The following is a 26092-nucleotide window of genomic DNA, read 5'->3' as shown; positions in this document are numbered from 1 at the left end:
GCTTGTCCATGAAATCAATCTCCTTCCTAGAAAGAATGCACCTCCACTAGTGTTTTTTTTGTCATCAATATTTCCTTCCCAATCAAAGTTAGTGAATACATTCAGGTCAAATCTATCACTTCTCTTGTAATAGAATCCATACTCTTCTACATCTTTCAGATATCTCAATGTCCTTTTCATTGCCACCATATGATTCTCCTTACGATTTTCTAAAAATCTAGCAAATATCCAAACAATTAATGCAATATCAGGTTTTCTATGAACAATAAATTATAATTTTCCAATAATGGATCTGTATGGTGTTTGGTTCACATCAGTAGATTCATCACTTTTAGATAAATTATGCCTTGTAGACCTAGGTATGATTACTAGTATTTACTTTTCCATTCTAAAAGTTTTTATTATCTCCTTGATATATTTGGATTGAGTAATGAAAATACCAATTTTATTTTGATATACTTGGAAAACAATAGAGAACTTTATCTCACCAAACATTGACATTTCAAATTCCTTCTTCATTCCATCAAAAAATAATTTACATAATGTTTCTTTTCCTCCAAATATAATGTTACCAACAAAGATTTTAGATAGTAGTATCTCATTATTCTTACCATTCTTCAAGTATAGATTACTGTTATCATTTGTCATTTCAAAATTGATCTTCACCAAGTAGTTGTGTAGTCTTTCATAGCATGCTCTTGGAGCTCATTTCAATCCATATAATTTTTTTTTTATTTACATATCATATTATTTTTGTCCGGGTCCACAAATCCTCTAGGTTTTTTTATGTACACTTCTTCCTTAAGTATACCATTCATAAATGCAAATTTGACATCCATATGATATGCCTTAAAATTTTTGTAGGCTAAATATGCAAGTAGAGTTTTGACTCCTTCCAATATTTCTACAGGAGAAAAAATTCTTCATAGTCAACTCCTCCTTCTTGAGCATATCTTTTATGTACCAATCTATCCTTGTTCCTTATAACTTCATCATTTTCATTTACCTTGTTCTTGAAAACCTACTTTGTTCCAATTACATTCTTGTCTTTTGTTCTAAGTACTAGGGTCCAAGTATTGTTCATCTCAATCTTTTCAATTTCTTCATTCTATGCATGGATCCAATCTTCATTGTCTAGAGCATCTTTCACTGATTTGGTCTCAAATTCACAAAGTAAGCATGTATCATCTTTGAGTCTCTTTCTTGTTAGAATACTAGATTCTGTATCTCCAATAATTTGTTCAGGTTTATGATGTTTTCTTACATTCTTTTCTAGCATAGGTGGTTTCCTTCTCTATTCTTCAATAGGTTCATCTTGAAAACTAATCTCAGACACATTATCTCTTTCTTGTTCAAGTTCATGTTCTAATTATGCATGCTCGATATTGTCTATCTAATGGTTGGCATTGTCTTTCTATGACTTGACATTTTCTTACCAATGCTTGGTACCCATTGTGTGCTGCTCGAAAACCTATTGTTGCACCTCATCATTCTCTGTGTGTTCAAAAATTGCAACATTATTTTCTTGCTTTGTAGGAGTGTTGGGAGAACCATTTTCCACATAGATGAATTTACTATAATCTTCAGGTTCTTCATTACACTCAACATCATTTCTTTTGCAAATTCATCATATTTAAAATTTGCACTTTCCACAACTTTGTTAGTGTTAGAGTTTAAAAACTTGTAAGCTTTACTCTTGGTGGAATATATTAAGAGTATACCTTCATTACTCTTGGCACCAAGTTTTCCATTCCTATTATCTTTCAATATGTAGCATTTTCTTCCAAAGATTTTGAAATATTTCAAATTAGGAGCATATCTATACCATAGTTCAAAAGGTATAGCATTTGTACCCTTTTTGACTTGTACTATGTTCAAGGTATAGACAACAATAATGATAGATTCTCTCCAACATTTTTGTGATACATTATTTTCCATCATCAATGTTCTAGCACAATCCATTATTGATCTATTTCTCCTTTCAGCTGTCCTATTTTGAGGAGGGGTCCTTGGTGTTTACATCTATGTTTTAATTCCTTTCTCATTGTAGAATGTGTTGAACTCATTGGAAATGAATTCACCACCTCTGTCAGATCTCAAACACTTTAGACTCTTCCCTATTTCTTTTTCAACTCTGGCTAAATACCACTTAAATAATTGAAAAGCATCATATTTAGCTTTAAGAAACATCACAATCATCATCCTAGAGTAATTATCAACAAACATAATGAAATACTTATCTCCACAATTGCTTTGAATATCAATAGGCCCACAAAGGTCAATATGAACCAATTCAAAAATATCAGTGGATGTATATGTTTTTCTCTTAAAAGTAGACTTTGTCATTTTTCCCATTTGACATTGTTTACACATAGCATTGTTAGACTTCTTTAGTTTTGGCAATCCTCTTACTTTATTAATTTTATTAATGTTCACCAAATTGTTAAATTATACATGACATAACATTTTGTTCCATAAGAAAACATCTTCTTGTTGTACAACTAAACATGTCTCATCAGATAAATCTAGATAGAAAAAATTACCTCTTGTCTGATCACCACTTCCAATTAGCTTTCCATCAACATCATATATCTTGGACTTTCTATGATGGAGTTCAAATCTATGCCCTAATTTTTTTAATTGTGAAACACTCAACAAATTATAGTTAACTCCTTCCACCCAGTAAATATTGTCACACTTGATTTTCAATTGAATTGTACCTTTACCTTTCACAACACATGGAATAGCATTACCAAAATTAACACAACCACCCTTGTATGGTCCAATATCCTCAAATTTATTTTTATCACTAGTCATATGATATAATACACACTATAAATTATCCATCTATCACTTTTGTTCACATAAGAAATTAAAATAGTTTTCTCATCGTCATTAGAATCTTCTTTCATAGTAACATAGACAATTTCATCATCATTAATTTTAGATTCAGTGTGAGTTTCTTTTTTAGAAATATATCAATATTCCTTACCTTTTTCATCCTTGTTCTTGTTGTATTCTTAGTCATCTCTCCTTCCTTTTTAATTAATTTTCTTTCTCTCATCCTTTTCTTCTTTGTCGGCACATCTTGCAACAATATGACCAACCTTGTTGCATGAAAAAAAAAAGTAGGTAATTTACCTTTGTATTTACCTTTGCCTCTTCCAAATATTTTTGTAGTAAGTGCTTCAAGTTCGTCAAGCTCATCATTAGAAGTGTCACTTTTACTCTTTACATGTTTGTCTTTTCTTTTGCTAAGAACCAATTGTGACTCAAAAGAAGATTGAACAGTAGCAAGTGTGTAGTAATCAAAATTACACATCTCAAATGCAACAAGTCTACCAATTACACCTTCCAAAGTCAAATTGTTACCTAGAGTACATCTTAGATATTTTATTGTAGAAATCCTAATAGCATATAAAATAAGTAGAGTTCTCAATACCTTTATGATGAAGGGTGCTCCTCTTAATACCATAAACCATTACAAAATACAAAGAAACAACAACAAATGTGAGAACAAAATATGGATTTCTTATTTATGCCGTAAAGGAAAAATTATAAAATTCACAAGTACAATATGCTAACCCACATGAGCACTTTCATTACAATAATTTGTAAGACAAGCTGCAAACTATCACCTAGAGCTATTCTAGACAATGTTCGAGTCTTTCTTAAATAGGAAAATTTATGCTGCCTGAGAAGGTTCTAGACATTGAAACTTAATATCTAGGGCTGATAGAACCTAACAATACATATAGAGTTGGCCAAATACATCTTTTACAATTATTTTAGAAATGTTGGGTAGCCCAACTTTAGAAGGCCATAAATCTTGAACCAATTCTCCAATTGGCTATTATAACCACTTTTCAGAAATGCCAGCTCCTAATCTATAGACTCGAAACTACACAAGCACCCTTCTATAGAGTTTTTAGATCTCATCTAGGTATTCTAAAGCCTCTGACAGTGAGTTTGAACATTTTTCTACAAATTTTCCCACTGAAAATCTATAATAACTTCTTTGATACTTAAGATGAAGCAATGAGATCTTTATGGTAGGCTTATAACTTTAAAATGAACCTTCATATAGAAAAAGAGAATATTTTGAGCTTGTAGGACAAACTTAATAAAAATAACAAGCTCCCATAAATAGTAACCACCTTGTCTACTTGTCCTTATTAAAATAGAAAAGACTGAAAATAATTTTTTTTTTTTGGGTGATGCAAGATAGCCCTTACACCCAAGATGCCTTTGCATCAAAAACCAAGGGTAATTTGAGAAGTGACTTCATCATGTTTTAGGTGTTCAGAGGAAAAAAAAATGGTTAACCTCCTCCCTTGCTAGCCATGATGAATCCTCTACTAGCCTCCCTTTCTATTTGGCTAGGTATTCCTCATAAGTTTTGTTCCTTGTACTTTTGCCAATACAACTATCCAGTATCTCCTCAATCTCCTTTGTGGCCAAACTAGCTACCATAACATTCCACTACACTTCTTAAACTTCATCTCCATTACCTCCTTCATAATACTCTATCAAATGTGAAATGTTAAATCCTAGTGAAATATTCAATTCAGCAGGAAACTCCACTTCATAAACATTTCTAGAATCATTCCTTTTCACTATCTTGCATGGTCCAAACCTGTTCATCTTCAACTTATTATATGTACCCACAAAAAAATGATCCATTCGCAAATGAACCATGACTTCATCCCTAATTTGAAATTCCTTATACCTCATTTTTACATCTTCCTTATTTATCTTTATGATGTGCTTCCTCACCTCCTCATGGATGTTCTTCAAATGTGCAGTGAATTCTTCTACTTTAGCACTACTTATCTCTCCTTTATCCAACTATCATAATTTAGAAGTATTTCTAGGACTAATACTGTATACAATTTGAAATGGTGATTTACCAATACTCCTATTGATAGAATTATTGTATGAAAATTATACCTATGGTAAAATTAGATCTCACACTTTTGGCTTGTCTCCAACCAAACATCTCAGTAAGTTTTCCAAATTGTGATTCAAAACTTATGTATATCCATCAGTTTGTGGATGATGTGATGAACTGAATTTTGAATCTATCTTCAACTTCTTCCATAATGTATGTCCAAAAATACCCAAAAAATTTGGTATCTCAATTTGAAACTATAATCTTTGGCAAACCATGCAGTCTTACCACTTCTTTGAAAAACAACTCTGCCACATGAACAATGTCACTAGTCTTCTTACAAGGACTAAAATGTGCCATCTTTGAAAACTTGTCAATCACCACAAAAATAAAATCATGCCCTCATTGTTTCCTTCGCAACCCAAGAGAAAAATCCATGTTGTCATCCTCCCACAATTTCTCTGGTATAGGTAATGGCTGATACAACCCCATATTCTACTTCACTCTTTTGACTATTTGACATACTCTACAACTCCGCAAAAAATTCTTCACATCTTGTTGCAATTGTGGCCAGTAATAATTCTTAGCAACCAAAGCTATGGTTTTATCTCTACCAAAATGTCCAGCCAATACTCCACTATGCTTCTCCTTGATGAGATTCTCTCTCATTAAACTTCTAAGAATTCACAACTAGCTTCCTCTAAACAACATACTATCCTGGATCATGAAATCCAACCACTTTGTCATGTCAAGTGTAACAGGTTTTGTAAAAGCTTTCCACACTTCACCAAAATCAAAATCATCTAGATACAAAGTACTGAGTTCCTTGAACCCAACCACCTCTATCTACATTTTTATTTGCAAAAGTTATCTCCTACTAAGAGCATTTTCACCTTTGTTAGACTTTCCACTCCTGTGTATCAAAACAAATTTATAACTTTACAAAAACTCAACCCACTTCAAATGCCTTTGGTTTAATTTTCCTTGACTATTCAAATATTACAAAGCTTGATGATCAATATATAAAAAAACTCCTTAGAAAGAAGATAGTGTCTCCACTTCTTCAATGCTTGAACTATAGCATAACATTTCTGATCATAAATAAAATATTTTCTTTTTACATCATCAACTTCTCACAAAAATAAACAATAGGTCTACCTTCTTGGCTCATAAAAACTCCTATTGTGGTACCACTAGCATCACAGTCTACTTGAAACACCTTGTTAAAATAAGGAAGTGGTAAAACAGGCTGCTCAGTAACTTTCTATTATAACAGATTAAAAATCTTATCTGCTCCTACAATCCACTTAAATTTTTTCCTATCCCTTCTCGTTGTTTCAGTCAAGGGTCCACAAATAATGCTAAAATCTCTTATGAACTTTCTATAAAATCTAGCCAGTCCATGAAAAGATCTTACCTTTGTCACACTCCTTGGAATAGGCCATTCAAGGATAGCCATCACTTTCTTTGGGTCCATTTTCAGACCTTTAGCTACGACTACAAATCTTAGGTACACCAATTCCTTCTTTATAAAATTGCACTTCTTCATGTTTATCAACAACTTTTCTTTCCTCAACTTATCAAACACCTTATGAATATGGATCAAATGCTCCTCCAATGTCTTACTAAATATCAAAATATCATCTAGATAAACAGTGACAAATCTATCCAAAAACTCCTTCAGTATCTCATTCATGAGCCTCATGAAAGTACTTGGTGCATTGGTTAGCCCAAAAGGCATGACTAAAAACTCGTACAATTCTTCCCTTATCTTGGAAGTAGTCTTCCATTCATCTCCTTCTTTGACACAATTCTAATGGAACCCACTCTTTAGATCTATCTTTATGAAATACTTAGCTCCACTCAAATAGTCCATAATTTCATCCATCCTTAGCAATGGAAATCTATACTTAATTGTGATCTTGTTGATAGTGTGAGAATCTGTGCACATCTTCCATTCTCCATTCTTCTTTGGTTCTAATATAATTGGTACTACACATGGACTTAGACTCTCTTGAATCAAACCCTTCTGCAACAACTCATGAACTTGTCTATTCAACTCTTCACTTTCTACTAGTGTCATTCTATGTACTGCCTTGTTTGGAAAACTGGCTCCTAGAACCAAATCCATCTAATGACTGGTCTTTCTCATTGGGGGCAATCCATCATGTACATTATTTGATACAATATCAAAAAACTCTCCCAACATATCTGCAACTTCTGAAGGAACCTCCTCTACTTCTACTTTACCATCTTTTGGAATTATAGAAAAACACATATGCTCATGCTTCATACCTTTGAGAAACTCTTTTCCATCAATAAAACATATTCAATAAAACATATTCAGGTAACACTATGTACCTTTTCTTCTTTATCCTTGAATGGCTTCAACTTATGCTTCACTCCATCCTTGGCTAGAGTGTAGGTATTTTCTCACCCATTGTGTGTGTTGGTGTTTGAAAATGTTACCCATTTCCAATTATCCTGATGAGAACAAGATGCATCTAGGGATAGCTAACTCCCATTATCAAAACATCCATTCAGACACCAGGCCAACTATAAGGCATGACCCTTCTTCTTCTTCAGGCTCTGCAAAACCTAGGCGGGTGAACCTCTTTAGATCTGACTATGTGACCAGTGCAATAACCATATTCAGAATCTATAAAAGCAGATGAAACCCCTAATTCTTCTATGCTTAACCAGGAGATCACAAGCATGAAATAGCTAAGGACATGACTCATAAAACTGGAAAGCTAAGTACGGGCTATACTTTGAATACCTTTCAACATAAAAATGAAAATGATTTAATAGATTGATATCAGCAAGACCCAAGTATGAGCAACAAAATCTAGTGATCCTATTTCTGATCAGTGCCTTATCTATTGGGCAATTAAATGAATTATAACCATACATCTCCTAGAAATCTCAAACATATTACTACATCCACATCTTTGATCTATCCTTCACTTTGTGAACTGACATCTACATCAAAATGAATCTCATACTCAGAATATCCCATCATGAAATCAGTAAACCCTGTGATAAACACCAAGCGGTTACATGGCTCTTGGTTCCATAAACAAGGTATTTCAATCACATACATCACGAAATGAGATGCAACCTAATCTATGGTCTTTGATCATAAACTAGAAAAGATTATAGATCCACAAATAGGAGACAAGATTTAGGTTGAATTTGAAACCATTACCGCTCTTTATTTGCTTTCTTTGAAATCAAATACATGAAAGATGTACAGAATACTTCATAAATCACCTAACAGACATGAACTATTTGCATAAAACTCAAAATGCTGTTCAATACAAGAAGAAATGCTGAAGAATGGTCTCTTAGTGCAAAAACTAGAACCCTTACAATGACAAAAAGAAAGAATGATATAGACAAATGTGAATTCTCGGATTAAATCTGAAACTGACATCTATCCACTTGAAATTCCTTCCTTTTGCAATTGGATAACTTCTTCCTTCGATCTCCCATTCTAATCTGATCTTGTTTCATCATTTTCTGTAACTGATTTGGAAATGTTTGTTTCTAAATGATGAAAACTTGCTGAGTCACTAAAATATCTGATTTACCTTATGAAAAGCTGGTGAACTCCCCAAATAACTGACTTAAACGTGACCCCAACTACATTTTCACTGTATGCTACCGATATTCAAGTCATTACCATGTTGGAAAACAATTTTGGACTTCGATATCTGAAAATGGTTGCGATTCAGGCACTTGAGACAAATCCTCCTATAGCTCAAACATACTGATACCTGTACAAAAACCGACTCCAAAATTGGAAAGTTCATCTTTTCCCGATTTCGGCAATATATTGGACTGCACATTTTGGTTGAAATTTTTTTCAGTTATGTTTGTTTGAAAATCAGACCTCTGTTCCATGGCTTTTAAAGCACTTGAATATTTCAAAAATTTAAAATATTGTAAAGTTTGAACTATGTTTAAATCAAACTTTATTTAAAATAATCAGTATGTGCATGTGCATATGAGAGGATAAAAATTAGTTTTATAACTTTTGAAATTTCTTTGACCCTTCCATCTGGGTCAAACTTGGTTTGACCATCTGCCATGTGTCACAATCTCACGTGTCTCAGAAACTTGCTCGCCATGTCACCATCTCTTGGATCCACTGCCACATGTCATTACTGCATCCATCCTCGCTATCTCGCTACGATAACTTTAGTGCAACTTTCATTTGGTGAGTTAGCGACAACCGTTAGATTATCCACGTGGCGTGATCTCTAAGGTCGAATTCAACCTTCGTTCGCCAGATTTTTGAAATTTTTCGGCGACTCGCTAAGTCGCTAGCTGGACTTTTAGTTTCCTCCCGGCTAGCGAAGTAGCGAGGCACCAAATTTTTTGTTTCCCAGCAACCTCCCACTCGCTGATGTCATCAACTCTGTCTGATGCCTTTGTTCAAAATTTAACCTTTGTCAGCATCTATGACTGGCCTGTCGACCATGGACCCCACCTCTGCAAACTTAGCTTCCAAAAGCCACCGTCCCAAAGACAACTAAGATGTTTAGGGCTATTGAATTTAAAGTCTTAAAAAGTTTGTGCACTCCCAATGTGGGATATTGGCAGCATAAATCTATGCTATATTCATGCCTTGGACACGACTGCCCCTGTTCCATTTCACTTGCTGCCGCCATGAATAACCATCCAATCTTCCTTAGGCGCACACTGCTTGTTCTTAATATACATGGCAATTTTAATACTCTATTTTCTTTGAAAAATGCATGACCATTATCACTATGGGCTCTACTTTTTGGTTAGCGCTGATGGTTTCCTTTTAAATTCTATTCCCTGTTGGAGTCGTGTTCTCCTCAGTAAAGCAACTCTTTCCTTTTTTTTTTTTTTAAAACTCCTTGTGGGCATCTTCAACCACTCTGAGCAGCTTTTTTCTTATTTTACTGGCGACTTTTAGCTTTAAAAATGGCAGATTTTTCCATATTTGTCTCTTTGCTAAAACGTGTATCTCCATTTTGCCTTGCATTCTCTTATTGAGCCATTTTCAACCCACTCCAAATTTCAACTCACACAATCCACTGCCTTCTCAAATGCTCCCTCCACATCATCAATCTCTAGGTGCAATATTGCAAAAGTTCCTTTCAGTTTAGGTGGCGACTTCACCTCTTCACCGGCTTCCTCCATCTCATCACAGACCATTACCTCTACAACACCGAACTTCAAATGGGCATGAAGGATAAGAGGGAGCTCCTGCTTTGCCTTATGCTTAGGATGCAAAGACTTGGCAACCTCTTTTGCTCCAAAAGCCAGTTTGTAAAACTGAATATCATCTGCCGCTTTGGGAGCCTCCACCATTAAATGAGGCCTCAACGCAGAAAACATAGGAGCAGCCTTTGCAGCCACCACTTTACCACAATTTTGCTTTCCATTCTCTTCCTTTCTCTTTACAAGTATGGACGTAGTCCTTGCCACACTTAGTGAACTCAGATGATGGAAATGAATATAATGAAATATTATAATCAATTAACATCATTATAATTTCTTTCTTGAAATCTTCATTTGCACACAATTAGCATTACTCTGATGGAATCAGTCGGGCCCCAAAGTGGGCCCGGCTAAAAAAAAATTTCGTTTTCGAACAATGATTATCTAAACTGATCCATCGATTGTCTTGAACTAACTAGAATCAAATTTGATCACTGATTGACCATTAAAACTCATTTTAAAATATTTTTGCAACACTATGAAACTTGTGTCTGGGGGCCTATTGCCTGGCTTTAAAAACTGACCAGATCATTTGACCAAGTTGTGAAAACTAGTACACTGAATCTCTGCTCCGCACACTTTTACCTCGACAGATCTCATCTTATGACAAATTCGGGGTCAAAAGATATTAATTGTCAAAGTTGACATCTCAAAATCACCTGTAGATAAACAAGTTAGAAAACACTAAATTGGGTTTAGAATCGGCTTCAAAAGCTGGGCAAATGAGCACATGGGGAAACAAAAATTGGGACACTGGTTCTATGCCACGAGGTGAAAATGAACCTACGATTTGGGCTCATGAAAAATCATGGGGCGCGAATGGCGATTAGTCAAAGTGGGCTACTCAGAATTTTGTAGACTGGACATGCTGACAGAAAGCATTTTTTGCAAATGGAGTTGACCTAGAAAAGTGTGCATATGGATTTTCCATGACTTAAAAATTGGCACACTTAAAGTATTTTTGGTGGACAACACAATGGTACAATACATTTGATCTTGCCAATCATAGATTCCAAGTTATAACGTCATGAACTAGGGTACTGATAAATCTGCAAATGCTGACACCAGTAAAAGGATAGAAATTGCATTTGGAATCATGTTTGAAAACTGATCAAACGGATTTGTCATAAGCTGAAACTTGAAACATAACAAGTCTCTGACATCTACAATGCAACGCAAAAGGAATTTTAACATTTAGGTCAACTGGTCAAAAGTTATAACACGTCAAACAGGGCTTCCCAAAATTTTGAATATTTTGCAAAACCATGAAAATAGTAACTGACCAACTTCGAGGGATTCAAAACCTAGTCAGACGAACTTGAAATGACTCAAAATATGAAACATAGGTTCTTGGGTATGGACACTAGATAATCTCAAAGTGGCAAGTCATGACACATTTCTGGGTGCGAGATATTCAATGGAAAACACAACTTCTTGTCGCTGTTTTACACTAGGGCAGAATTGGAAATTTGACAAATGCTTGAAACAGGACTTCGTCAAATGACTCAGAAACTCAATTTAACTTCACGAAACACTTAGGCATACTGAATGAAAGGTGCTAGAAGCACTAAACACCTTAGGGGTCTCAAATGGACAGCAGGGTACAACTAGACACATATGCATTTTAAAAGTGTTTAAGGGCTTGATTTTTTCAGTAGTGCTGAAAGTTGACCATGCAATCTTTAGCGCCAACAGTGTACATTGTGCCTATCAAAATACCATGACCTACCCAACAACATATGATATATGTCCATAGGTATGATATCACATAGTACCTCATCCTAGTAGCTTCCAATCTTGAACTTTACTAAGCATTGCTCATTGACCATGACTTTGTGGTCATCTTGCACCCAAGCAATATGGTATGGATATGAGTGTTTATATCTTTTTAGCTTCAACTTTGTGACCATCATTTTTGACACTAGATTATGAGTACTTCCACCATCAATGATCACATCAAATCACTTATCTTGACATCTGCACCTTGTGTGAAATAAGCTCCTTCTTTGATCAAGTTAATTCTCACTACTCAATAGGACTCTTCTATTAATTATGACCTCTCATCTTTCAACATCTTCATCAACATGTGTAACTTTTTCCTAGCCTTTTGTTGGGTACATTCAAATGCTCTATACCCTTCTTATCTATGGTGAAAACATTTGCCACACAACCCTCCTCTTCTAGATCCTTGTCCTCTACCTCTTCCTCTCTAATCTCTATTATTCTAATCATAAAAATGGTTGGATTTATTTGCCCTCTGGTTTTGACTACTACTTGCAGCCTCATCCTCATTCTTTTGATCATCATTACAACCTCCATAAGATTGTCTACTAGATCTTCCACCATGACCTCTTCCACTATTCTTGTTATCAAAATTCTTGCTTAGTTTCTCCTCAAACCTTAGGACAAACTGGTATACCTCCTCAATACTAGTCACTCGAACAAGACTCATATCAGCATAAATTCTTGGTCATAACCCATTAAGATAATAGGCAACTTTCTCCTTATCAACTTCTACATGGTCCGTTCTAATGAGAACTCAGTAGAACTCTTCAATATACTCTTGAAAAAATCTTCTCGCTTGCTTCAATCATTGCATTTTCTTCAATAGATCAAGGTCATAATCTATGGGAATGAACTATCAATTCATTTTAGCTACTATCTGATCCCATATAGTGATTTTGTCCTTTCCTCTTTTATTTTGATCCAATCAGTTTAGCCTTCACAAACTTGACCCTATCTAGATCTTTAATATTTTCATATTCAAAGTACTCTTCCAATTCATTGATCCAGTCGATGAATTCCTCTGGGTTAAGATTTCTTGAAAATGTGGGAACATCAAACATAGGTCTTTTTCCAATACTGGAAATGGCCCTAAAGAGCTTTTCCTCCTCTAGGTTAAGAACTTCCTCTACTACATTTTTGGTCCATGTTTCCTTCTTCTTCTCTTTCATCCTTACTTTCATCATCTCCTATGGAAAGATTTATTCTTCTATGAATCTGTTCTTGCATCGCTTGCATTTTCCTCTAGAGTATTCTAAAATCCTCAGGTGTAACACCTTTGACTCTTTCACCATGCTCTCTTCATGGAGGAATTTTTGTGCTTCTGTAGAAACCCTAGTGAAAACTACCTCACAATCAACGATCTGTCTACATGCTTAGCCCAAACCACAGTCCTAGTATGAACTACCTCATAGTTGGTGATCTGTCCACACACTCAATAACTCTAGCTCAGATACCACTAGATGAAGGATGCTCCCCTTAATACTATAAACAATAACCAAAAACAAAGAAACAACAAAAAATGCAAGAACAAAATGTGGACTTCTTATTTGTGTCATAAATGCAAAATTAAAAAATTTGCAAGTACAATATGCTAACCCACATGGGCACCTTAATTACAATAATTTTCAATACAAGCTATAAACTATCACTTTGAGTTGTTCTAGATAATGTTTGGGCCTTTCTTAAATAGGCAATTTTAAATAGCCCGAGAAGGTTCTAGACATTGAAACTTAATACCTAGGGCTAACAGACCCTAACAATACATTTAGAGTCACCCAATACATCTTTTAAAATTATTTTAGAAATTTTGGGTAGCTCAACTTCGGAAGGCCATAACTCTCAAGCCATTTCTTTGATTGGCTTGATGTGACTCAAATTTACATTCCCCATTTTTAGTACCTTTCTAGATTCAGAGTCACTTTGAGCCCTATAAACACATTTCATTTCTTATGTACCCAATTATTATATTAAGGACTAAGAGATGTTTTATGTTTCTAACACCTTACATCTAACACATCCATGGCTATGAATGATTTGCAAGGAAGAGCCCCATGATGTTAAAAGGCTGGTGAAGTTAAAGTTTTAATGATGAGAGAAGACATGGTAGAGAGGAGGTGTTCTAACTAGAGTGAGAGTCATAGATCTTTGGATTATCACACCTTCAGTATGTTCTAGATCTTCAATGTGTTTAAATACATGACTTCCCATAGGGTTAAGTGTCTTAAGAAACAAATTGATTTTGACAGCCACATACCCATGTAAGGGCCTGCTGTGTGGGGTTAGCTAGAGGAAAAGATGATGTAAAGTTTTGATCAATCATGCCCAAAAAAAGATGCTATGTGGCAGCTCTAGGAGGCAATCGTGTGGTTGGGAATTGAAGGTTAAAGGCTCATGATCTTGATAAATGGAAATATGACGCATGGAATCAACTTGGAGTCTGTTGTATGATCAAAGAAGAAAGAGGAAAGGGCCTCGATCATATGATGCATTGGGAGATCGTGAGGCAACATAAAATGGAGCTTTGATGTTGTGATATGGCATAAGATTAGAAAGGTGTAGGATTGAGGAGGTAAGAAAAAAGAATTAAGATGTTACGAAATCCACTTTTCAATAGGATCATGAAATGGAGGTTTAAGGCTTAAGATATTACACCAACATCAAATCATAATATCATAAAGGGAGATATTTCAAGTGTTTCAAATGCATTGGATGATGCAGGCCTGCTTGGGTAAGTTAGCCAATGAAGATTTGAAAAGTGTCAGCCAGTGATAGGACAATGATGTGGTGGTGCAAGTATGGTACTAATGTGTCCAAAAATGCCACATGTCATGAGGTCGCCATGTTGCGATGACATGGCAAGATGCTGACTAGGATAGCGACATGGCAACCAATGATGTGGTAGTGACATGGCACAGTGATGTGGAAACCACATGGCAGAACTAAGGACTAGAAAGGTAGTGACACATGGTACCCAGGTGGTGAGTATCTCATGACAAAGAAAAATCTAGCCAGTCAGAGTATGACACATGTCATAGATCAGTCAAACATCTTTGACTCAGATGGAAATTCAGTGGAAAAATCAAACATGCTTCAAAAATTAATTTTTTATTATTTTCCCCTTTTTGACATACCTGAGGACTTTTAAATAAAATTTGGTTTAATTCAGTTCAAACTATAGAAAAAGTCAAATATATGCTAAAATGAAGTTTCAAAGCCTTGACAAGAGCCTAACTTTCAAATCAAGATTCTGGGCATTTTTGGTAAGCTAATATAGTGATATTATATATTGCCGAAATTTGAGAGAGAACAAAATTTCCATTTCTAGAGTTTGTTTTCACATAGGAGGTCACCAGTTTAAGTTATGTAGGGATTTGTCTTAGGTTCCCAATTTGCAGTTTCATTCAGTTGGGGCAATCCAAATTTGATTTATAGTGAAATGGTGAACTAAGTGAATGTGAAAATGCAGTTGTGGGCAAGTTTTGTCATCTCCTAGTTAGTTAAATCAAACTATTATCAACATTTCATGATGCTTTTCAGATATTTTATCAACAAAAGGGTTTTCATTATTGAGGAAGAGATATTTTGGGTTTTCTATAAAATAATGATAAAAACCAAATTAGATCTCATTGGTCTAAAGATAAGAGAGGTTTTACAATAGCAAGGAATTGATATTCAAGTGGACACATGTCATTTTGAGATCAAATCTAGGATTCCATTCTTCTTCTATATCTTTCTCTTTCTCATCCATTGTGTAGGGTTGGCAATTTTCAGTGTGATACCACATTTTTGGTTCTAGTTTGTCTGTGAGACCACATTGTTGGATCCAGAGCTATGATTCCACCATTTTTTTTAGCAATCTCTCTTGTAATGAACAACAATAGTGATGATATTATAGCTAGTTCTAATCTATTTAGTGGTTTTGTAAGTTGTATGACATGCATTTGAAAGTACAATTTCAAAGAAATGAATACAAAAGAGTAGGAATCTCTTAGTTTCATTTTGATTCTGATATCCTATCTCTGTAATCTACAATCTTATGTGGTTTAGGAACAAAGAACTGAGACCCATTTTCACCCCCTTAAGGTTGTATGTTTGATATTTTTTTCTATTAGAACAAAGGAACAAGTAAATTCTTGATATAGGGTTTCTAGTTATTTTGAGAAGGATATTTCATGAGAATGAGGTCTTTATGAACACTATTGTCTGATTCACAAAGTGATAAGATAGATCTGATATCATGATGAATGGAATATATTATTGGTATCATAGAAAGTATGTGATTTATTTATGGAATTTACTAATAGATAAGGCACTGATCATTTACAGGATCAACTTGTTCTTACCGCTACATATTTGAGGTTTTTCTAAAAATCAACATCATTAATCAAATATCTTTCCCTTTAATGTTGAAGAACTGAAAAGAATACCCTTAGCTGATCAATTTCTTTGGTCATGTAGCTATTTCATGTCTGAGATCTTTGCATAAGTGTTAGAAGATTAAGGGTTTTATATGCTTTGTTTAGATTTAGTGTATGCTTTTGACAACTAGTACCATATACGTGCATCTAAGGTACACCCCCCTAGGTTTTGTAGAGCTTGAAGTAGAAGAAGGGTCTAGCCTTATAGTTGGCCTGATGTCTGAAAGGGTATGTTGAAAATGGGAAGTAGCTACCCCTAGATGTATCTTGTTCTCATCAGGGTAATCTAAAACCACGTTATTTCAAAACACCAACAAAATGGCAACTCTACTAGGGAGATAAGATGGCAATAAGCTTGGTTAAAAGGACAAGAATCTTTGGTGTGAATTGAATAGTTCAATCTTATTTTTCAGTATGGTTTTGCCCATCCGAGTCACCAACAAAATGGTGATCTTCTGGGGAGTCTATGAAGAAATTTATTGTTAAAAGTACTAGAATCTCTGGTATAAATAGCATTTTTAGAATCTGTATGCAGAAAAACCTTGAGAGTTTATAAAAAAAGATTCACTATAGTAGGAAGAATTTGCTACAACAATATGGTTGTGAGGTGTTTTCCATTTCTCTATTGAAGATTCATTTCTCCCAGTAAAGTTTTATCCATTTGCAGTAGTAGCTTTGAGGTTGAGCGAAAATTGTATTGTTAAGAGTGTTCATCTTCAATCAATTCATTTGAATTTTCTTTTCAAAATGTTTTTGTAAAATTAGAGTCAAGAATGAACATAAGGTTGTGTTCTCTTTTTCAAGTTTGTAAATCTACAAGAGTGGTTTGAAGATTTTCATTTCTCTTGCATCTGAAGGTCTGGTTCAAATTTGTCAAGTGACAAGTAATGTTTTATTTCTCACAAAGTGTGAGGGGTGACTCTAAATCTTTGTACTAGTTTGTTCCTAGTTAATTTCATTGAGATATTTTGAAGGACTTTCAATTGTATGGGCAAATTTGAAGCTTTTAATAGTTTCTTGAAAAGAAAGTTTAAGTTCTTGATAAGTTTTAGAGTGTTTTTTGAATTTGTTGTTATAAGAAATAGAAATGTTAGAAAGTAAATCATAACAGCGATTTCTTTATCCTCTTGCAAGGAGGTGGCAGCTCTACAAGGTTTTATCAATGGTGTGAAGGATTTTTAGTATGCACCCATGTCAAATCAACAGATCAAAGTCTTGCATTAGCACTTGAGGTGTTTTTGATTTTCATGTTCCTCTTTCATGGAAGTCAAGTGTTAAAAAGAGTTGCCTCTATTCAGTGGTTTCAACACTAGAAGAAAGAGGTAGAAATTTTATTTTAAGATGGAATTACCATAAATAGTAACCACCCTGTCTACTAGTCCTTATTAAAATATAAAAGACTAAAAAGAAAAATATTTTTTTTGGGTGATGCAAGATTACCCTTACACGTAGGATGCTCCTACATCACTTTCTTATCACTATTTCATCTTTAATTTCTCCATTTTCACCTTGAATAAAATTGAAAACTTCCTTGATTCTTGTGCAATACTGCACTATGTTCTCACCTTCCATCATTCTCATCTGATCAAAATTTCCTCTTAGGATTTTTGATTTGGCTCTTAAGAAATTTTCATCTCCTCCATATATAGTCTTCAATTTTTCCCACATCTATTTTGCACTATCACACTCTTTTATATCATCAAACTCAACATAGCTTATAGCTAAAGCAATCTCCAACATTACCTACTTGTATTCTTTCTTTTATTTTATTTATTGAACAGTTAAAGGAACAACTGTTATTGTTAACCAAAATTGCCTCTTGCCAAAAAATTGAATTTAAATGTTGTTAGTCATTTTTGCCTTCCCGCTAGAATCACCGCATTTGAATTTGATGTTGTAACATTCACAAGTTTTAAATATTCAAATATTCAAAAGGGGTAAAATACATTATGCTAACCTTATTATATTTCTTTCCCTGCACATTTTAATGTTTCTACGGGCCTACAAGTCCCCATCATCGGATCAAGATCGATCAATGGTTGGTGCTATCTCACTATGGGAAGTTGCACGGTCCTTTACCATAATGACATAGCACCTTTTCGACATGATTTTAGGTGGGTCCTCCTTTTCCTTATTGTTTCTCTGGCGCTGGGTTTTGCTGGATCAACGGTGGGCACTATGGCACTATCAGAAAATCTGTGCTCATTGCCGTTAGTGACATAGCGCTAGATGGAAAGTGATACTGTGCTGACATCAAGAAGAAGGTGGGTCTTAGGTATGCCTTGTCAGATATCAATGTCAAATTTGTCAGACACGTTGGCATTTGATCAATCTTTTCATTGGCCAAGGTATGACTGTGTAGAATATGGGCCCTACTTCAATTGGTGAACCACAAACAAGGACTTGTTAGACAAGTTGGCACATGGCCAATTCTTTTTGGTTGGTGTACTGATAGCTTAGATCCATCTTGCTCGCTACCAAATCTCAAGAAATAAACGGTGGGTGCTATTTCGCTATGGGAAGCTGCGAGGATGTTATCCATAGCGACATAGCACCTCAGTGATGCGTGGCACAGCTGACATAATGGGCTCACCCTTCTCCCAAGTGATATTATGGCTCATCCTTGGTGGCAGTTCTTAGGTGGGTCATAGTACAATGGTGGTTTTTCATTGGTCCATTCAGCCACCTCAGTGTGTAGTTGTACAATTTTGTTGATCATCGTAGATCTAAAGAAATCGATGGTAGGTGCTATCTCACTATGGAAAGCTGGGAGGATGTTACCCATAGCGACATAGCACCTTAGCGACACATGGATGAGTGGGGCTAGGTCCCACCAAGATGAAGATTCCAGGTTGTGCTAGGTGGTTGCCAAGTGTTTCATGGGCCTAGAAGTTTTAAGGAGATAGCACAGTAATATGATGAGTCTTCACGATCGTCAGATCATCCTAGATCCACGATAAGCCCTATTTCGCTATGGAAAGCTGCGAGGATGTTACCCATAGCAACATAGCACCTCAGCAACATGTGAATGAGTGGGGCCAAGTCACACCAAGATGAAGATGCTAGGTTGTGCTAGGTGGTTGCCAAGTGTTTCGTGGGCCCAGAAGTTTTAAGGAGATAACGTAGTAATAAGGCGAGTCTTCATGATCATCAGATCAGCTCGGATCCACGGTGGGTGCTATCTTGCTATGAAAAAGTGCCTGGAGGATATGCATAGTGACATAGCACCTCATTGACACATGTCCCAATGGGTTCAGTGGAGGCAGTAACGGTTAGAGGTGCTGATAGTTAATGTGACCATTACAGTTGGAGTTTGAGGGTTGGCACAATTAGTAGTAAAAAGAGATGGTCAACCAAATTGGAATCTTGCGAGATGGCAATATAGAAGGAGGTTATTAGCTCATGTAGCCCATTTTGGATGTAGAGTTTAGTTGACTTGCTAACCTCGCTGATTCAGGTGCTCAAGAATGAAGAGAGTGAGGAATTTTTATGTGAATCTGATCTTCATGATCAATTCCAACCACCCTGGAGTAAATACGAAACAAAGATGAACACTCTACCTCTTGATCCAACCTATCTACCTAGTTAATGCATAGTTATGGCACCATTTTCATCCTCTCAAGGCATTATTTAACATAGAAGATCAGATATCATTGCATCTGGATCTGTGTCCAGATCAGATTTTCTTCATGATTGTTCTCTGCAGGACTTAATGGCAGGTTGTTGCAAAGTAATTACAGTGGAGGAAATCTCAGTTATGCTTGAGCTATAAAGGAAACTTCTAAAATCTTGAGCAGGGACCTTTCTCTATTTTCTCTATTACTACTTTGCAGATTCTTAGTGTAAATTCCCTCGTGCCTTTGAACTACATGATTTTTCTATCTTATCTCTTTCAACCATTGGTATGAAAGTGCAAGAATTCTTTGCCTCTTACTAGTGTTTTGTAGAGATCTATGATTTGCATGATTGTATCTCCTTGGCCTATGAATGATAATATAAGTCAATCTCTCTTTCCTTGTGTCATTCATCTTGGTCTTCTGATCTGCATGTGATTATTAGATTAAAACTAGTTTGAATGTGTATATCCTTAGTTTCATTCTGGTTCAATAGTGCATATATGGGTAGATTTTGGTCCGAACACTCTATTTTGGTGCATCACCTCTTTAGATTAGATTAGGTAGATTTTCTTTCATGCCCTCTTTCTCCTTTTTCCTCTCTAAGAATAGTTAGGTGCGCCTTAATAGTAAGAGGAAGCCAGCCTTCTCCAGAGGCTCAACCTCATAGTTCATGTCCCATAGCTTGGAGGTTGTTTCCATGTTTGACAAGGTCGTCCTTAGGTAGAAACTTTGGACAAGGGTGCAAACTTCAGTGACTACAGTTTTTGGCACACTCAATGGGATGACTTTTTCAAAAAAATTCAAGCCTACTGGTGTCAAAAGGGAAGATTTCAAGATCAATACCGAGGAGATAGTATTGGCTTTGGTGTTTAAGCCTTCAAGAGGCTCATTCTTCAAAGTACTTGATGACTCTGAGCTTCAAATACATATATGGTTCTAGACCAAAGTTGCAGTGATTCGTGCCCAGAGCTGAAACAAGGGCATCTTCTAGAGGTAAGTTTCAATATCAAGAGCTTTCATTTTCAAACCCTAGAAGAAGGAAGACTAGAATATCTTTATCACTAGTTAGGGGTGGAATAGTAACAAATATACCTACAAGATCTATCTCTACTCCTCCTGCTGTTAGATCTCAGCCTAGACTGCCATCAATACATATCAATAGATCACTTATCTATATGGCATTGCCTAGAGCTCATACTTTTGCCACCTTTAATGGTGGGAGCCCTCTCTTATTAGCCCAAAGACATGGCATACCAGTAGCTTCCCTCAAAAGTATACCAGAGTTTACTAGTGAAACTTCTATCTCTCCCTCAGAACATATTCAAGAGGTGGCAAATGTCTACAATATCCATGGTATTACAGAGGATGATCTTGCAGTTAGGCTCAAAGCCTCATCCTTGAAAGGAAAAGCACTACATTAGTATAAAGGTTTAGCTCATGGTTATATAACTAATTGGGGTGGATTAGGAGCAGGATTGTGCAAACATTTTGAGGATAAAAGTGACTATTTGTCACTTTTAGAGCAGTTGACTACTATAAAAAGAGCCCCCCATGAATGTATGACTGATTTTAATTATAGATTTCAAAAGACATGGGATAGAATGCCTACTTCAATGAAGCCTACCCCTAGTAACGCCTTCTTGCATTACCTTAGAGCTTTTAACAATGATATTGCCACTACAATCCAAACTATGGGAGGAGATACCTTGCCTAATGCTTATGACATAGCAATAAAATCAGAGAACATCCTAATACAAGGAGGTAAACTAGCTCCAAGGCCTCCTATGCCTTTCTTTCCTGATGTTCCAAATCATCAACCAAGAATGGCTCCCCTTCCCACAACTTCTACATCACAATCCATTACTTCAGTCCCTCAAGCTTCCACATCCTCAAATGGGATAGATGAAATAAAAAAGATGATGCAATCTCTGATGCAGAACATGGATGAAAGAGAAAAGAACCTTGAGAAAAGACTGCAAGATTATGGGAAGAAGCTGGAGGATAACTCCTCTATGATGCAGAAAGTAAGCAACAAGGTGGTGACTTTAGAAAGCCAACAAGCTCAAGGTAGTAAGCCTCAGCAATTGCAATATCAAACTCTAAATAGTGGTAGGCCTCCAAATCCTAATCATTGGAAAAATTATTTTGATCAGAGTAGGTAAGGTGGCCATGCTTCAACCTCAAATGTAAATTAAAGTAGGGCCATAGTCCCTCAAAACAATATGGCTCAAGATCAAGATTTTTGTCCCTCATGTAACTACTCCTATGCCTATTGTATGTGTTAGAAGGCTGAATCTTTTATGGCTTCTCCAGTCCATGAGCCTGCAACAAAACAATTATACAAGGGGGACCAAGTTAAAGATGCCTAAGATATGCAAAGACAGGGTGATTGCTCTTTTATGAATCATTAGATGGAGGAGCATTGTAATGAAAACCAGGATTCCATTGCTCATAACATTAGAAGAAAAATAAGAGCTATGGAAGATGTTGTACCTCCTCCTCCCAATCAGGCCTCAACTTCAAATGCGATATCTCATGAGCAAGCAGCAAATAATCAATCAAGTACCTTTCAACAACAAAGGCAAAATTATGGTAGAAAGGATGCAAGTGATCCTCAGGTTATTCCATCTCAACCTCATACAATCATAGCTCCCAAAGGTTCTACCAAAACACTTGCTATGCCATTCAGTGTGGTAGAGCAAATGAAGAAGACAAATGTGAATATCTCCATGTGGGATGCTGTTGCTACTATACCCATGCAAAAGAGGTTGTTGTAGCAAGAATTGGAAAGAATTGAACCAAAGGACCAGTTCCTCAGCATGGAAAGTGCCACAAGCCTAGTACAACCATCAAGGGAGGTAGAAACAAGTAAAAAGGTTAGACCTCCTCCATTCTATATTTCTCTAATTATAGGGGGCAAACTAGTCCATAATTGCATGATTGATTTAGGGGCTAGTAGTTCAGTGATGCCTAGGTGTGTTGCTGATGCTTTGGGAATGAAACATGAGCCCATTGTTAGGGATGTATTACAGTTGGATGGTAGTACTATCAAGAATGTAGGGATCCTTAGGAATGTGGAGATGGCCTTACATGCATGCCCTGGTTGTACTATAACCCAAGATATCTCTGTTGTTGAGGTCAAGCCATATTTTGCCATCTGTCTATCGAGAGACTTCACAGCCCAAATAGGTGGTTACATATCTTTCAATTGGTCATATATGTCTTTTAAAATGAGATATGGAGCAAATTCTTCAATCAAAGTAGAGCCTCAATCCTTCCATCATACTGAATCTTACACCCCCAACCCCATCAACATGAATTGCCCTATCCTAGAGATGGATGAGAATGACATAGTGAATGAGCCCACCACTTCCCTAGTAGAGATACCTGATTTTTTCTTGGATGAGTGGGCTAACGCATATCAATTTGATCTTATGTCAGAAACCCTTGAGACAGGCCTTAGTACATATTGTATATTGGAGAAAAATGCTCTAGTTCCCAATCTTGTGGGTACTAAAGAAGATATGAGTGGGATATGGAGTATGTACTTTGATGGATCAAGGAATAAAAATGGATTAGGGGCAGGTGTGATGTTGATTTCTCCTGCACAAGTAAGGTACTACTTCTCATTTAGGCTCCAATTCAATTGCACTAATAATGTAGCCGAGAATGAATCCTTGATTCAAGGTCTCCTACTTGCTCAAAAAAGAGGAATCCAAGCCTTAAGGGTGTATGGAGACAATGAGTTGGTGGTTAATCAAGTGAGAAATCAGAATACCACCAAGAATGGTTTGCTCAAGTCTTATAAAAATAGGGTATGGGATTTTCTTGAAGGTTTTAATGCATTTAATATTCAAAGCATCCCTAGAAAGGAAAACAAATATGCTAATAGACTTGCAGCAATAGGTGCATCTTATGATGTGCCAGGGGATCTTGAAGAAAAGAAGGAGCAATAAATAAGAGTGGTAGTAAGGCCTGCCATCCCTGATAACAACATCCATTGGTAAGTGTTTGAGTCTGATGAGCAAATTGTGAGCTTCTTACAGAATGAGGCAAAATTTTCAGAGAGAAATCAGTCAAGAGTGCAGGATCAGTATGGTGACCAAATCATTCATCTCAGTTCTAACAAATTGCCTAAGGGTCTCATTACCTTAGAAAGTGTTTTCAATCTTGATGACCAAACAAGAGGTAGAGACATGAACCTAGCTACTGATGAAGATGATCATATTTCAGTCATGGTTGCTGATGAAAAATCCTTCAATGTGGGTAAGGTATGTTCTGGAATTGAACAAGAAATTTTTGTTCATCTATGTCAAGAATTTAATGATGTATGTGCTTGGACATATGATGACTTAAAGGGCTTTGACCCAAGGTTGTTTCAGCATACCATAGATTTAATTAATGATGTAAAACTAGTAAGACAAAAATAGAGACCAGTGAATCCTAAAATTGAACCCTTAATGAGAAAGGAGCTATCCAAATTGATTGAGGTCCACATAATTTTCCCTATTAAGCACTCATCATGGGTAGCAAACCTTGTCCTTGTTAGGAAGAAGAACAAAGAAATTAGATTGTGTGTGGACTTTAGGGACCTTAACCAAGCTTCCCTTAAAGATCACCATCCTCTCCCTTCTATGGAGTAGATTTTGTCCAAGGTTAATGGTTCAAAGAGATTTTCATTTCTTAATGGATTTTTTGGCTACAATCAAGTGCTAGTTAAAGAGTATGATAGGTACAAGACTGCATTTACCACTAAATGGGGTACCTATGCTTATTGTAAGGTGCCATTTGGGCTAACCAATGCAGGTGCTACATTTCAGAAGGCAATGGAGATGGCCTTCAAAAGATTGATTGACAAGTTTGTCTTAGTTTACCTTGATGTTATCACTATGTATTCAAAGGATGTAGAAGATCATTTTGATCATCTAAGATAGGTATTCTTAAGATGTAGAGAGTTTGGAGTTTCCCTTAACCCAAGCAAGTGTGTCTTTGATACTAACCAAGGAAAATTATTAGGACATATTGTATCTAAGGATGGCTTAACCATTAATCCAGAGAGAACAAAAGAAATACTTGCCTTTCCTCTTCCTAAACACAAGAAAGGGCTGCAAAGTTTCTTAGGTAGGATAAATTTTGTGAGAAAATTTATCCCTAATCTTGCTACCATGGTGAAATCTCTTACAACTATGCTCAAGAAAGGTATGGTCTTTACAAGGACCAAGGAAGGGAGGGAAAATTTTGACGAGATCAAGACAACCATAGCCTCAGGCCCTACTCTCATGAATCCAAATTTTGAGAAAGATTTCATCCTTTTATATCCTAGGTGGTAAGTCAAGCATTTTTGTTGTCTTGACTCAAAGAAATGATAAAGGTGACGGGCAACCCATAGCTTTCTTTAGTGAAGGGCTTAAAGAATATGAAGATAAATATAGCTATGTAGAGAAGTAAGCCCTTGCCGTCATCAGAGCTTTAAAGAAATTTAGACACCTCCTCTCTCATAATAAGATTCATTTGTTAGTACCCCATGCCAGTGTGAAGGATTTCCTTTTGAGCAAAGATATTAGTGAGAAAAGAGCTGGCTAGATTAGTAAAGTGATGGAATATGATACTGACATTCAAATTACCAAGCTGGTAAGAGGGAGGGGGTTGTGTAAACATATGTTATCATCTCAAGACCTTGATGAGGAAGCTGCTATAATACTGACAGAGCAACAAGAGGTAAGAAATATCAACCCAAGGAGTTGGATGGATGATATGATGAATTTATTTTAAAGTAATGGATACCCTCAAGGATTAGATAGAACTAAAAGGAGACAATATAGATTATAGTCAATTCCTTATGTCATAGTTGACGGTGTCCTCTTTAGAAAATATTTTGATGGAGCCCTATTAAGATGCCTTGATATAGACCAAGCTGAAAGAGTAATCAAAGAGCTTCATGATGGTCCTGATGGTGGCCACTTCTCAGCTAGAACAATTGCAATGAAGATCATGAGGGATGGTTACTTTTGGCCATCCTTGTTCCATGATTGTCATAGGTATGTAAGGAAGTGTGAAAAATGTGTCTTCTTCTCTGGCAAACAAAGACTTGTAGCTCTTCCCCTTCATCCTATCTAGGTGGA

The 26092-nt window shown here is 36.0% G+C and overlaps 1 protein-coding gene across 1 annotated transcript in view; it reads right to left on the bottom strand.

Annotated features, from left to right (window-relative positions):
- Positions 1-9946: 9946 nt before the first annotated feature.
- Positions 9947-26092, bottom strand: part of LOC149564771 (uncharacterized protein At5g48480-like) — a 36076-nt gene continuing 19930 nt past the window's right edge. Inside the window, exon 2 of the mRNA XM_089816225.1 lies at positions 9947-10349. Within this exon, the coding sequence (XP_089672351.1) occupies positions 9947-10349 (403 nt within the window). The remainder of the gene's footprint in view (positions 10350-26092) is intronic.

The sequence above is a fragment of the Cupressus sempervirens genome, chromosome 3 (genome assembly GCF_028749045.1).
Source record: "Cupressus sempervirens isolate cs-2001-9-10 chromosome 3, ASM2874904v1, whole genome shotgun sequence".
In the NCBI taxonomy this organism is placed as follows: domain Eukaryota; kingdom Viridiplantae; phylum Streptophyta; class Pinopsida; order Cupressales; family Cupressaceae; genus Cupressus; species Cupressus sempervirens.
This window is presented reverse-complemented; position numbering and strand designations above follow the sequence as displayed.